At 46.1% G+C, this 15,383-nt stretch overlaps 1 protein-coding gene across 4 annotated transcripts; it reads left to right on the forward strand.

Annotated features, from left to right (window-relative positions):
• On the forward strand, positions 1 to 7,056 carry LOC122692651 (zinc finger protein 773-like). 4 transcript variants are annotated; one of them, XM_043900435.1, is made up of 5 exons: positions 1 to 295; positions 2,059 to 2,097; positions 3,877 to 4,003; positions 4,465 to 4,563; positions 5,468 to 7,056. In XM_043900435.1, the coding sequence occupies exons 1-5, from the start codon at positions 206 to 208 to the stop codon at positions 6,577 to 6,579; spliced, it is 1,467 nt and encodes a 488-aa protein (XP_043756370.1). In that variant the 5' UTR covers positions 1 to 205; the 3' UTR covers positions 6,580 to 7,056. The 4 variants fall into 4 exon arrangements, with proteins under 4 accessions (XP_043756370.1, XP_043756372.1, XP_043756371.1 ...); XM_043900437.1 differs by lacking the exon at positions 2,059 to 2,097 and adding an exon at positions 3,279 to 3,475; XM_043900436.1 differs by lacking the exon at positions 2,059 to 2,097.
• The last annotated feature ends 8,327 nt before the right edge of the window (positions 7,057 to 15,383 follow it).

A 15,383-nucleotide genomic window follows, 5' to 3' on the forward strand; every position in this document is an offset into this window, starting at 1 on the left:
CCTTCGGTGGTGGGAGGGGCTGTCGTTTTGGGGGGTCTCTTGGGTCTGTGTGTTTGATGAGAGGCTCCGGGAAGCTGGTGTTGAACTGGGGTGACGGGAGAGGGAAGCCGCGAGAGGAGGCCGGCGTTCTCTTCTCGGCACTAATGCGGGTCTGACGTTCAGCAGCGGCTCCCGGGAGTCACCTGATTGCTACACCGGGACAGGGATGCCTGGGGCCCGACCTGGTCCACAGCTCCTGGCCCCGCTCCGCCCACAGAGTCCGATGGCAGCGGCCGCTCTGACAGTCCCGCCTGAGGTAAATGTTCGTCCTCCGGTCTCTCACCGCCGTTGCCCCACTAGACGCTAAAGGCCCCCTTGATCGTCCACTGCTCAAGACCCTGGGTCCAGGTCTGTAAGGAGATAGTGGGTGAGAGGCCGTATTTCTGTCAGCCAGTATGATGAGGCGTGGGAGAGGGTTACAGGCCGCGGGACCGGCACGATCAAAGCCTTGAAACAGTAACAGAACTGAGAGTCTTAAACTTGAAATTTGTCTGGAGTCTGCACGCAACCGCATGAGAGGATGAGTCACACGGGACAAGGCAGCCGCAGCAGCTGGACCTTCATTGTGCGGCCGCCAGTAGCCAGGGAGGGTTGTGAAGAGGCGAGGCTCAATCTGTGTGTCAAAATTGTCCAAAGTCTTCGCAGGGAAAAAGAGACAGGGGTAGTGGTGATGAGAGTGTGAGTGGAGACTATCCCTAACCCTAACCTGTGAGGAAGTAAATACCATGGAATGCTGGTGGCCAGAGAGAGGAGAAATGATCAGGTCTCTCACAGGCTTTAGAAGTGGGACAGGGGGAAAAAAAAGGGGCGGGGGGACAGACAGGATTTCCTGCTGCGCCAGCTGTGGCTGTGAAGGATGAACATGTTTTTTTGGTTTGCAAGGAGCAGGTTTCAGGGAAAAGATGGGAGTTGGATTTTGGACGTGGCAACCCTGGGGTTTCCCAGAGTGGATGTGTTGCATGGGCAACTTGCTCACTCACCTGAGGGGTTCCGGGGTTCCAGGGAAGGATCTGGGCTGGAGATATCCAAGGGATGGTGGGGAGTGGTCTGGTCCGCGGCACGGACTGGGGCTTATATTTAGAAGGAAGAATGTTAAGGTTTTTATTTCAGATGAGCCTGCAGGGTGGGACACCTCCAGAGGGGTGGATTCCTGTGCTCCAAAGTGTTTCTGGCTGGTTTGGAGGAATGGTTAGCAGATCCAGTTCTGGGCTGGAGACTGAGATGGTCAGTGGTGTAGATTTGCCATGCCAGGCTCAGCAGGCCCTCTTTTCCCCTCATGGAGAAAAAGAACACTCAGGCTAGTAGGGCATCTCCTTTGATGCCTAAGTTCCCCCAGCTTTTAGGACAGGAGAATGAGTAGCTGCTCCAGTGGAAAGGCCTCTAGCAGGCTTCCCTCCAGGAGGGTGTATATACTAGGCAGCCAGTTGCCAACTGGACTAGTAGCTACTCAGTTTTCTCAGGCCCAATCCCCCAGTTCCTTATCTTGTGAGTTTATGAAATAAATACTCATTTAACACTAACTGGTGAAAATACATATGTACATAAATATGTATGTATATACATACACACATAGGCAGTTAAGACAACACAGCTTTAACAAGCTAACATATAATAATATAATAATTGATATATAATAATTGATATTGAAATATCAATATCCTGCTAAGCATTTGATTAAGATCAAACATCTTCAATATTGTATTTTCTTAGTTAAAAGGCATGTTGAAAAAGTAAATTTTTAATACCAACCAGGAAATACTGACAGAATCATCACTTATGAGGGCAGTGAGAGTCAATAGTTAGAACTTGATGCATAGAAATGAGCAAACAGTAGCCCTCTTGGGTGGACACCATTATTATCCACATTTGACAGATCACAACACTGCACAGGGAGGTCGAGTATTTGTCCAAGATTACACAGCTGTTGAGAGGTATGCATCACCGAGGACTGAAGTACCTTGGTTGAGCCATTGGGGCCCAATATTATTGCCTGCTTCTCATGGCCTGGCTTTTCCATAGGTTGCTGTGGCTGCAGAGTGGCTTCCAGACCATGAAGAGGTAACTGATAAAGTGTCCTAGATCCATACTCTTTTCACCTCCCAATTGCCTGGGCTCCAGGATTATAGCATCCTGGGACTTGTTTTACCTGCTATGCTACTCACCCTGCCATCTAAGATCCCTGGAAGGTGGTCATCCAAGATCAGGTTCCTGAGTGCAGACCAGGAATCATACGGTTTGGTTCCCATTTCTGGCAGCCAGTGGCATGAGGCCTAGAAGACAGTCCATTCACAGTGATCATTAGAAAATATTAGAAGAGGTGAGGTTGAGTTAGGAATGCCCAGCAAACTTAGGTCCCCCTCATGTGTGGTGAAAACAGCAAGAAGCAGAGAAGTTAGACCTGGAATGGTGGTCTGCAGAGGTGCGCCTCAATTCAGAGGGTGGTGGGAGCCACAGGGGGTTTAGAGCCAAAGAAGGAACTGATCTGAGCCAGGCTTAATAAGCAGACTGTTGGGTGGTAGGGAGACCAGGGAGGAGGCTACTACAGTAGCCCAAGTGAGTGTGGTGGTAGATGGGCCAGAGTAGTGGCAGTGGAGGAGCGCAACGTGTTGGGAGTGTGTGTTTGTTCTTTCAAGTAGGTCTGAGCAGACTATCTGATGTGGAAGGTTAGGAGAGAAAAGAGGAAGAGTCAGGTGATTCTGAGATGTTTGGCCTCAGTAGCTAGAAGGAGGGAAGTGCCACCACATCCAAGTCGGTGGCAAGAGGAATTCTCACTGGGAATAAGGAGTTAGGTTCTGGCTGTTGAACCCAGAAACCCTCGAGTGAATTCCTCTCCTGGGCACCTGGACCCACAGGCTAGAGTTCAGGTGAAGGGTTCAGATTGGATTCACCCACAGTGTGGGTGGTGCGTGGGCCAGGATGGAGCTGTGATCAGATTTGGCAGGGAGTACCTTCAGTTTCCGTGGCAGCGCATTAGGTAACAAGGGAGGGGAGTGTGGGGCTGAGGACTGGGTCTCTTGCTGGGTGGGGTGCTGGGTTTCATAGAAACACATGAGGGGAGTGTAGTGGTCATGGTGGGGAGGCATTGTAGCAGGGAGGAGGATCTGGCTGGAGGCCAGGTTTCCATGGGGAGTGGACATGAGATGTAGGTGGAGACCAGGCAGGGAGATGAGAGCAAAGCTGGTGCTACTGTTGATTCATCCAGCTGTGGGCTCCCCAGGCTCTTGTTCTTATCACTATAGGAACCTTGAGGTCAGCACAAAGTCACATGGGGTCCCCTGGGACTCTTGGTGGGCATGATGTGAGACAAGTGGACCTGGGCTTTGAACAAGTGTCAGAGGACGCTAAGACAGAGGGGACTGCTTTGTAACAGAATGGAAGAGGGCTGAGTGTACCAGAGATCTACTTCAGGTTTCAAGATGCTGAGGATGAAGCCAGGGTAAGGGCCAAGTAGGGTGAGGGCCATGAGGGAGGTGTGGTATGAAGAACAATATGCATGTTGGGAGAGAGTGCCAGCTGATGGCCCCAGGCCCTTGTACTGGGGTGAAAGGAGAAGGGGACTCAATTTTGGTTGTTCTTGGGAACCACAGTCTGAAGGATCCTGGGTGAATTGTCTCGCAGAAGGGTGAGGCTTTGGAGGTCAGCACCAGAGCTCAGATGACACCTGTCCCCCACCTGTTGTTGCTGAGGGCAGAACATGGTGATTGCTGGGGTGGCCAGGAGGGTGGGCATCAGCAACACCAGGGCCTGGTATCTCCACTGAGGCAGGGAGCTCGGGAGGAGGGTTAGAGTCCCAGGAAAGAAGGCTGCATGTAAACTGAACCATCCCCATCATGGCAGGGCCGAGTGACCTTTGAGGACGTGGCTGTCTACTTCTCCTGGGAGGAGTGGGGGCTCCTTGATGAGGCCCAGAGGCTCCTGTACCACGGGGTGATGCTGGAGACCTTCTCACTGATGGCGTCTCTCGGTAAGGTCCTTGCATCCTATAGCTCCTCCCCTCTCCAAGGGCAGGTCCGTCCCTCCCAAAGCTGGTCTGGTACTGCATCCTTTCTTGTGTCCTAGAGTAGGTATAACAGCCAAGCCTGGGTGCACCACCCCCTCTGTCCCCAAGCTGCTCCATGGTTGTACAGGAATGGGTTTAGGGACCCCAAGTGTTGCGGTCAGATGGATCCTACGCTACTGGCCTCTCCCTGGCCTGGTGACACCAAAGAGATCCACGGCAGTCCAACACCCCACTTTGGCCCTCCTCTTTTGGCTGATGTGTGATCTGCCTGTGTCAGGAACTGAGGTGCTGACCTGGCCACTGCTTGATCAGGATGTTCCTGCAGCATCTTTTTCCCACCTTCTTGTTGGTTACACTCAGCCTTAGTTCCTGTGGGCTGCTGAGGAGTGGGTCACTTTGACCCTCCTGCCTTGTTCCTTCTGTAGGACTCACATCGTTCAGGACCCATGACATGACTCAGCTGGAGCAATGGGAGGAGCCCTGTGTGCCTGCCGAGGGAGTCTCAACCACAGCCACACCAGCAGGTACTTGGAGGGAGGCGGCGGAGGGTTGGGGTGAACCCAGGGATGAGTTTGCACCAGGAGTCTCCCCAGGGGGCCCTGATGTTTTGGTGTCAGAGAAGGGGCCAAGGCTGATTTCCATCTTTTTTCCCTCAGCTGCCCACTTCTCAGCTGCCAGGGCTGTCCCCTACCCTCTGTTCCACTCTGCAGTGCTCGCCAACAGTGGCTTCATTTAGAAAATGAAGTGTTTTATGACATGGCTAGTGTTTTATGACATGACTAGTCTGCTGTGGCCATGAGAGGAAACACAGGAGAGCCTAAGGAAAAAAAAACAAAGTTGATTGTGCTCACAGCCCCAAAGAGGTAGTCCCTACCCACCAAGGGGAGGAGCGGGCGTCACACTGGAGGGAGTGGGCTCCAACAAGCAGGGGAAAGCAGAGGGTGAGGACCTGTCAGCAGGTGCCTTTGTTGGTAGGGGGAGTACAAGAAAAGGCACAGTGGGATTTTATGGGTGCATTTGAACATAACTAGGTCACACTCAGGTGAGGACAAGGTCTGCTTGTGCGGGGGACCAGCCTCCTCACACCAGTGTGCCTGGGCAGGGTGCTCCAGCCTGTGTGTTGGGATGCTGAACGCAGCCGGAAATAGGGAGCTTCACAGGTTATGGTACAGTTAATGCTGTGGTATCTCAACACCCTTAGCAATGCTCACTGTGATGGGTGACACTTTCCACCTAAGTTGTGGTGATGCTAAAGGTCACTGAAAGATTTGGGTTTTGCCACTGAAGGCAAGTTGCGACAAAGGTGACAACTAAGAAGGGTCCCAGGAACCCCTTACTGCCTGTGTCAGACATGTGTGAGGGTGCTGACCCATCCCGCCAAAGTCTACGTACTCCACAGACACTTCTTCAGCATTTCTGTGTTTGCAGGTTGTTGGTGTGGAGCAGAGGTTGACAAGGCACCTTCTGAGCAGAGTGGTTGTGTAGAAGTGGACAGAGCAAACCTTCACCAACACCAGGACTTGAACTCTGGAGAGAAACCCTCAACAAGAGAAGAGCATGAGGCGAGTGGGAAGATCTCCCCAGGAAGCTCTGGTCTTCCCAAGCCTCAGGTGGCTCCTAGTGGAGGGGAGCCATGCAGGAGCACCAAAAGTGGGGAAGGCGTTCCCCCTGGAAAAAGGTATTACAGGTGTAGTGAGTGTGGGAAAGCCTTTGGTCAGAAATACTTACTTGTTCAGCACCAGAGACTACACACAGGAGAAAAGCCTTATGAATGCAGTGAATGTGGGAAATTATTCAGCCATAAATCCAACCTTTTTATACACCAAATAGTTCACACTGGTGAAAGGCCTTATGGGTGTAGTGAATGTGGAAAATCCTTTAGCCGCAATGCTGACCTCATTCAACACCGGAGAGTCCACACTGGAGAAAAGCCTTTTAAATGCAGTGAATGTGGAAAAGCCTTCAGGCACAATTCCACACTTGTTCAGCATCACAGAATCCACACTGGAGTAAGGCCTTATGAGTGCAGTGAATGTGGGAAGTTCTTTAGCTTTAACTCAAGCCTCATGAAGCATCAGAGAGTTCACACTGGAGAAAGACCTTATAAGTGCAGCGAATGTGGGAAATTCTACAGCCACAAGTCAAGCCTTATTAATCATTGGCGAGTTCACACTGGAGAAAGGCCTTATGAATGCAGCGAATGTGGGAAATTTTTTAGCCAAAGCTCCAGCCTTGTGCAACACCGAAAAGTTCACACTGGAGAAAAGCCTTTTAAGTGCAATGAATGTGGAAGATTCTTTAGTGAGAACTCTAGCCTTGTTAAACACCAGAGAGTTCACACTGGAGCAAGACCTTATGGGTGCAGGGAATGTGGGAAATTTTTCCGCCACAGCTCCAGCCTTGTTAAGCATCGGAGGATTCACACTGGAGAAATGCCTTATGAGTGCAGCAGTTGTGGGAAGTCATTTAGCCAGCGTTTCAACCTTATACAGCACCAGAAAGTTCACAGTGGAGAAAAGTCTTGCAAGGTTCAAATGTGACTGACCCTTGATTTTCTACCTGAGTATTAGATTTTCTTAAATAAATGTTTAAGTGCTTCAGAGCACTTCCAGAGGCTTTAAATGATGTTTTTATAATTTTCACCCATTTCCCTGGGAAGCCGGCCTGCAAAGCTCCTCACACTGTCATGCTGGAAGCTGATGCAAATATTTAACTTTTAAAAAATGTGACAGCTTATATTCTAAATTGTTATGCCATTTCACATTTCCTGGAGTGTTTTTGCTTTCCAGTTTATTCATATCTTTGCTGAGTTTTGCATGTAAAATATTGGCCATATACTTTTAGCAATTCTAGTAGATGTCTAGTAGTATTTCATTGTGGTTTAAATTTGCATTTCCCTAATGACTTGGTGTTCAGTATTTCTCCCTTTGTATTTGCCATCATATTGTATTGCCATCAGTGAATTACCTGATCAAAGTTTTTTGCCTACTATTAAAAGAACTGTCTTGCAATTTCTTAGTATGTTCGGGATGCAAATGACTCATTTGATATATACTTTACCAATATTTCCTCTAAGTCTGTGGCTTTGGTTTCCATTTCTTAACAGTATCTTCCCTAGAGTAGAATTTAATTTTTTTGAAATACAACTTATCCATTTGTTCTTTTATTGATTATACTTTTGGTATTGTGCTCCTTTTCTCTTATGGTACTTTATCATTGCCTTTTTAAAAAAAAAAAAAAAAAACACCTTATCTGGGTATGCTATTGGAGCCCTAAGAGCCCTTTTAAATATCCAGTCTTGTGAAATTTTTGTTAATTTAAATACAAAGAAGTTCAATGTATGTAGAAATGTTTATGTATGAACATATCCCCTACCTATTCAGTGACAGCCTAGAATGCGGAGGTATTTCAGCAGCTGTTAGCATATTTAATGTCCAATTATTGGCTTATGAATACAGTATTTCAGTAAAAAGAATCAGAACACCTTACATAAGAGGCCACTTGTAGGTTAGAGCTGGAAAAGTTTACATAAGCCAAGGAAATATCCTTGCCTTAGAAAGTAAAGAAGTACTTAGGACTTCCCTTGTGGTCCAGTGGTTAAGACTCTGCATTCCCAATGCATGGGACAGGGTTTGATCCTTGTTTGGGGAACTAGGAATCCTGCATGCTGTGCAGCACAGCCCCCAAAAAAGTAAATAGTCAAAGAATAATGATGCAGTATCTTTCTATTGCTGTACTGACAAATAACCACAAACCAATGGCTTAAACAACACCAGTTTATTATAATTTGGTTCTGTAGATCATACGACCAGTAAGAAAGGGATGGGTCTGACTGGGCTAAACTCAAGTTGTTACCAAGGTTGTGTTCTGTTTTTTTTTTTTCCTGGAGTGTTTAAAGACAATTGTTTCCTGCTCATTTGAGTTGTTGGACAATCTCAGTTCTTTGTGGTTCAATTCAGTTCAGTCAGTCACTCAGTAATGTTCAACTCTTTGTGACCCCATGGACTGCAGCATGCCAGGCCTCCCTGTTTATCACCATCTCCCAGAGTTGTCCATTGAGTCGGTGATGCCATCCAACCATCTCATCCTCTGTCATCCCCTTCTCCTCCTGCTTCAATCTTTCCCAGCATCAGGGTCTTTTCAGATGAGTCAATTCTTCACATCAGGTGCCCAAAGTATTGGAGTTTCAGCTTCAGCATCAGTCCTTCCAGTGAATATTCAGGACTGATTTCCTTTAGGGTGGACTGGTTGGATCTCCTTACAGTCCAAGGGACTCTCAAAAGTCTTCTCCAACACCACAATTCAAAAGCATCAATTCTTAGGCACTCAACTTACTTTATAGTCCAACTCTCACATCCATACATGACCACTGGAAAAACCATAGCTTTGACTAGACGGACCTTTGTCGGCCAAGTTATGTCTCTGCTTTTTAATATGCTGTCTAGGTTGGTCATAACTTTCCTTCCAAAGAGGAAGCATCTTTTAATTTCATGGCTGCAGTCACCATCTGCAGTGATTTTGGAGCCCCCCAAAATAACGTCTGTTTCCACTGTTTCCCCATCTATTTGCCATGAAGAGATGGAACCAGATGCCATGACCTTAGGTTTCTGAATGTTGAGTTTTAAGCCAACTTTTTCACTCTTCTCTTTCAAGAGGCTCTTTAGTTCTTCTTCACTTTCTGCCATAAGGGTGGTGTCATCTGCATATCTGAGGTTATTGATATTTCTCCTGGCAATCTTGATTCCAGCTTGTGCTTCATCCAGCCCAGCGTTTCTCATAATGTACTCTGCATATAAGTTAAATAAGCAGGGTGACAATATACAGCCTTGACGTACTCCTTTCCCTATTTGGAACCATTCTGTTGTTCCATGTCCAGTTCTAACTGTTGCTTTCTTACCTGCATACAGATTTCTCAAGAGGCAGGTCAGGTGGTCTGGTATTCCCATCTTTTTAAGGATTTTCCACAGTTTACTGTGGTCCACACAGTCAAAGTTTTTGGCATAGTCAATAAAGAAGTAGATATTTTTCTGGAACTCTCTTGCTTTTTCAAAGAAGTAGATATTTTTCTGGAACTCTCTTGCTTTTTCAAAGAAGTAGATATTTTTCTGGAACTCTCTTGCTTTTTCAATGATCCAATGGATATTGGCAATTTGATCTCTAGTTCCTCTGCCTTTTCTAAATCCAGCTTGAACATCTGGAAGTTCACAGTTCACATACTGTTGAAGCCTGGTTTGGAGAATTTTGAGCATTAACTTACTAGCATGTGAGATGAGTGCAATTGTGCGGCAGTTTGAGCATTCTTTGGCATTGTCTTTCTTTGGGACTGGAATGAAAACTGAACTTTTCCAGTCCTGTGGCCACTGCTGAGTTTTCCAAATTTGCTGGTGTATTGAGTGGGGCATTTTCACAGCATCACCTTTTAGGATTTGAAATAGCTCAACTGGAATTCCATCACCTCCACTAGCTTTGTTTGTACTGACGCTGCCTAAGGCCCACTTGACTCCACATTCCAGGATGTCTGGCTCTAGGTGAGTGGTCACATCATCGTGATTATCTGGGTTGTGAAGATCTTTTTTGTATATTTCTTCTGTGTATTCTTGCCACCTCTTCTTAATATCTTCTGCTTCTGTTAGGTCCATACAATTTCTGTCCTTTATTGAGCCCATCTTTGCATGAAATGTTCTCTTGGTATCTCTAATTTTCTTGAAGAGATCTCTAGTCTTTCCCATTCTATTGTTTTCCTCTATTTCTTTGCACTGATCACTGAGGAAGGCTTTATCTCTCCTTGCTATTCTTTGGAACTCTGCATTCAAATGGACATATCTTTCCTTTTCTCCTTTACTTTTTGCTTCTCTTCTTTTCACAGCTATTTGTAAGGCCTCCTCAGACAATCATTTTGCTTTTGCATTTCTTTTTCTTGGAGATGTTCTTGATTCCTGTCTCCTGTACAATGTCACGAACTTCCGTCCATAGTTCTTCAGGCACTCTATCACATCTAATCCCTTGACTCTTATTTGTCACTTCCACTGTATAATCATAAGGGATTTAATGTAGGTCATACCTGAATGGCCTAGTGGTTTTCCCTACTTTCTTCAATTTAACTCTGAATTTGGCAATAAGAAGTTCTTGATCTGAGCCACAGTCAGCTTCCAGTCTTGTTTTTGCTGACTGTATAGAGCTTCTCCATCTTTGGCTGCAAAGAATATAATCGATCTGATTTCGGTATTGACCATCTGGTGACGTCCATGTATAGCGTCTTCTCTTGTGTTATTGGGAGAGAGTGTTTGCTCTGACCAGTGCATTCTCTTGGCAAAACTCTACTAGCCTTTGCCCTGCTTCATTCTGTACTCCAAAGCCAAATTTGCCTGTTACTCCAGGTGTTTCCTGACTTCCTACTTTTGCATTCTAGTCCCCTATAATGAAAAGGACATGTTTTTTTGGGTGTCAGTTCTAGACGCTCTTGTAGGTCTTCATAGAACTGGTCAACTTCAGCTTCTTCAGCATTACTGATCGGGGCATAGACTTGGATTACTGTGCTATTGAGTGGTTTGCCTTGGAAACTAACAGAGATCATTCTGTCATTTTTGAGATTGCATCCAAGTACTGCATTTCAGACTCTTGTTGACTATGATGGCTACTCCATTTCTTCTAAGGGATTCTTTCCCACAGTAGCATATATAATGGTCAGCTGAGTTAAATTCACCCATTCCAGTCCATTTTAGTTTGCTGATTCCTAAAACGTTGATGTTCACTCTTGCCATCTCCTGTTTGACCACTTCCAATTTGCCTTGATTCACGGACCTAACTAACATTCCAGGTTCCTATGCAATATTGCTCTTTACAGCAGCGAACTTTGCTTCTGTCACCAGTCAAATCCACAACTAGGTGTTACTTTTGCTTTGGCTCTGTCTTTTCAGTCTTTCTGGAGTTATTTCTCTACTGATCTCCAGTAGCATAATGGGCACCTACCGACCTGGGGAGTTCATCTTTCAGTGTCCTATCTTTTTGCCTTTTCATACTGTTCATGGGGTTCTCAAGGCAAGAATACTGAAGTGGCTTGCCATTCCCTTCTCCAGTGGAACACATTTGTGGTTGTGGGACTGATACTCTTGTTTTCTTAAAGATGAAACTACCAATTGTATAGATAAATTCTTCTAAAAGAGAATTCAAACACTTCCCAACTATTAATCATTAAGTGAATGTCATAACTGTTAATCAGCTAATGTGTGTGCTAAGTGGCTTCAGTTGTGTCCAACTCAGTGTTATCCCATGGACTGTAGCTCTCTAGGCTTCTCTGTCCATGAGATTCTCCAGGCAAAGATACTGGAGTGGGTTGCCATTTCCTCCTCCAGGAGATCTTCCCAACTCAGGGATCGAACCCATTTCTCTTATGTATCCTGCATTGGCAGGCAGGTTCTTTACCACTAGCACCACCTGGGAAGCCAATACTTCAATAATCAGTTAATACTTCAATATAAAATAAAAAGTTAAAAAAAAAAGGGGACTAGCACCCACACGAACACAGCAAACTGAATCCAGCCATATACATATGTGAACACATAAACCATAACCTAGTGCTGTTTATCAAAAATACAAAGATGATTTAACAGTTGAACCTGTTATCTATATTAATAGACTAAAAAATAATCATCTCAAAGATGTAGTGGAAGCATTTCACAGAATTCAAAAACCAGTAAATGATAAAAATTCTCAGCAAATTAGGATTAGATGGGAACTTCCTGATATATTACATCTATGGGGAAAAAAAAAAACAAACACAGCTAACACATTTGATGTTGAAAGCCTAATGCTTTTGCCCTGATATTGGGAATAATGCAAATGTGTCTATGCTCGTCACTTCTACCTAACATTGTATTGGTACTAGAGATCTGTGTTAGTAACATAAGGGGGGGGGGGGGGAGGAATGGTCTAAAGATTGTAAAGGTAGGGACTTCCTCGTGGTCCAGTGGCTAAGATTCTGTGCTCCCAAAGTGGAAGGCCAGGATTCAATTCCTGGTCAGAGAACTAGATCCTACATGCTGCAACTAATAGTTCACATGCTGCAACTAAGAACCGGTGGAGCCAAATAAAAAATATTTTTTAAAAAAGATTGTAAAGGTAGAACCAAAACTTCTATTCAAGTAAGACACGATTATGTTGAAAATTACAACTCATTCACTAAAAAGCTACTAGATTAAATGATTGAGAATGATTGAGTTTAGCGAGGTCACAGGATAAAAGGCCAATATACAAAAATGACTTGTTTCTGATACTAGCAATGACCGTTTGGAAATTTTAAAAAAATTAAATCTTTTATAATAGCATCAAAATATGATGTATTTAGAAATAAACAATAAAAATATGTTCAAAAACAATAAAAAAAAATCATCATACACCACTGAGAAATATTAAGGACCTAAATAGTTTCACTGGCAAATTCTACAAAACATTTAAAGGATAAATAATACCACAATAACATGTCTTTTCAGAAAATAAGAGGAACGAATGCTTTTCAACTCACTTTAAGAGATGAGCCTAACTGATACAAAAATGTAACGAGTACACAAAATAATTACAGAACTATTCCCTGGTGGCTCAGTCAGTAAAGAGACTGTCTGCAATGAAGGAGACCTGGGTTCGGTCTCTAGTTTGGGAAGATCCCCTGGAGAAGGATATGGCAATCCACTTCCAGTATTCTTGCCTGGGAAATCCCATGGACAGAGGAGCCTAGTGGGCTACAGTCCATGGGGTCACAAAGAGTCAGACACAACTTAGCAATGAAACCACCACCATGACCACCTCTAATTAATAGAGGTGAAAAAATATACAGCAAATTAAATCCAGAAGAAAGTAAAAATAATAAAACATGCACCGCTGGCTTTTACCAGAGGAAAATATGGCTGACTGAACACTAGAGAAACAATCGACCCTCACCCCCAGCCTGTTGAGGAACCAGAGCGAGTCTGTTGATACCAGCAGGGCCCTGTGGGACTCCTAGGCACAAAGCCTTTCAGTGTCCCTCATTTCTTTGGTTACAGGAAACAGCCTTCATTCAGCCTCCATGACCTTACCTGAGCTCCAAGAGGCAGATCCAAGCAGTTGTTAATTAGGGAAGGGAGGGGATGTGAGACCAGGGAGAAACAAGCAGTCAAGAGCAGCCTTGGGGCAAGGTCCAGTTTCCCCACCAAGGGATACATACAACAATATCTTTGAGCTATTTTGTAGATACTGAAACCCCCTCCAGGTGGGAGAAATTAATGATTAAGAAGGTATGCTGCCCACAAGCCTGCAGACCCCAGACCAGTTGGACCTGAAGGTTGATGATGCGGACTCCTACTCACTTCACCGTCAAAACCATTCCGAAGAATATTTGATGCTGATCACGCCCTCTTTGAACAATTACTACAAAACTCTCAACTATCTTCTCCAAGCGGGGACACACGGTTTAGAGGGAACATGCTGTGTCCTCCTCCTACTTCATCCAAAACTTTCTCTGTGATTCAATTCACACAGGTGAACAGAAAAGCTGAGCTTTAGGCATCACTATTAAGAGCTGAGTTAAGGCACTTCTCTCAGCTCTAACTTTCTATGGCTCCCACAACGCTTACAAGGCCCAGCTCCTCATTTGCCATTCAGTGGCTGATTTCTGCCTACCTGGTCTCAGGTCCCAAAAGACATAAAGTATACTTAGGGTTTCAAGAACATCCCCAGTTCAGTGCCACATCGAAGCATATGCACATGCTAGTTCTTGAAACCTTTACCTCATCCTACTGGGTTCCCAAAATGGAAGTGTTTCACACAATTCCCTACTCAATTAAGAACCATGCTCCAAGAATGACTCACCTCTGGGTACCCCAAACTCCAGGGCAGAGAGAGAGGAAGGAGGAAAGTCCTAGGACAACAGCATCCTCTATGTCGTGTCCCGAGGCTTATAGGACCATGGTTCCAGGGACTGGCGGCCTAAAGCCCACCCACACACCTGCGTCCGGCCCAGCTGACCCTCACCAGCGGACCCCGTGAACTGAGCGGGGAGCCCGGCGGGTCCTTCAAGCTTAGTGGATTCCCTAGTCATCCGGCCCTGGTTAGGCGTGACCTCGGCTGACCCGCACTAGGAGCCTCAGCTCCCCACGTGTAAAAGGCACACAAGGACAAGTACGTCGACACCAGGAACCAGAAGGAAAGAGGGCTGGTGCAGAGGCCGAAGAACGCACAGCCAGGCGGAGGGCTTGCACAAAGGCGCAGAGAAGGGTCCAATTCTCTTTCTCTTCCTTCCTTATTTGATCCCTATAGCTACCTAGGAAACAGCCCCAGGCCTGGACTCCGGTCTCCACCAAGGAGGGGCATTGTCGCCCATCAGCCTCTGTCACGTCATCGGAAGTCCGGCCTCCACCTCCGCGGGAGGTACCGGCTCTGTCCTGGGTCGTCATTGGATGAGTGTCGCCGCTCACGCACAAGCACAGCCCGCTGGGTAATGTAGTTTCTGTCTTGCATCCCGCCCTTCCCATTCTCCACAGCGAAGGCCAAACAACCCGGCGAGACCCTGGGAAACAATGCTGTGTGGTTCCGAAGATGAGCACGCTAGACTTCTGTGGCCATGCTGGTCAAAGCCATCCACAGGAGATATCGGATTGGAGACCCCTGCCTGTGAAGTCCTCAGCACGCTTCTGAAGTCTCTCACACCCTCAGGAAAAATATGTCACTAAGAAACGTAAGGAAGGGTACTCCTCGGTGGTCTTGTGGTTAAGACTCGGTGCTTTCGCCGCTTAGGACCCGGGTTCCATGCCCAGTTGGGGATTTAAATGTAGGTACTAGACTACGGCACAGCAGTGAAGAATCCACTTGCAGTGCAGGGGACACAGGTTTGATCCTTGGGTTGGGAAGATCCCCTGGAGGAGGAAACGGCAACCCACTCCAATACTCATTTGGAAAATCCCACGAACAGAGGAGCTTCGTAGGCTACAGTCCACGGGGTTGCAAAAAGTTGGACATGACTGAGCAGGCACGCACAACGCCCAGCGTATGAGGTAAGGGAGCAGCTGATAATTTGGTATTCTGTCAGTGTCTGTTTCTGAGAGTGAACAGTTGGTTCACGGCTGACGAGTATCCAACAGAGCAAAAAACTGAAAGAAAAAAAAAAAACACAACCCCCCCCCCCCCCAAAAATGGTACTAAAAATATAAGTTGCTTACACTGTCTTTGTGAATCAAGTGATGATTTCACTCAGTGGTTCCCAAGCCGGTAACATCAGCATCACCAAGAATTTGCTAAAACTGCCTGTACATGGTCAGTCCATAGATAACCTGAACCTGTAGCTCCCAGGACAGCATTAAATCCTGGGGCGTCT

Source organism: Cervus elaphus, chromosome 4 (assembly GCF_910594005.1).
Source record: "Cervus elaphus chromosome 4, mCerEla1.1, whole genome shotgun sequence".
Lineage (NCBI taxonomy): Eukaryota > Metazoa > Chordata > Mammalia > Artiodactyla > Cervidae > Cervus > Cervus elaphus.

Bases quoted from the DNA above. Each gene is read 5' to 3' on its own strand.
- LOC122692651 (XM_043900435.1), top strand. From the start codon at position 206: ATGCCTGGGGCCCGACCTGGTCCACAGCTCCTGGCCCCGCTCCGCCCA. The intron at 4,004-4,464 runs GTAAGGTCCTTG...TTCCTTCTGTAG, and splicing joins CTCACTGATGGCGTCTCTCG to GACTCACATCGTTCAGGACC. The intron at 4,564-5,467 runs GTACTTGGAGGG...CTGTGTTTGCAG, and splicing joins AACCACAGCCACACCAGCAG to GTTGTTGGTGTGGAGCAGAG.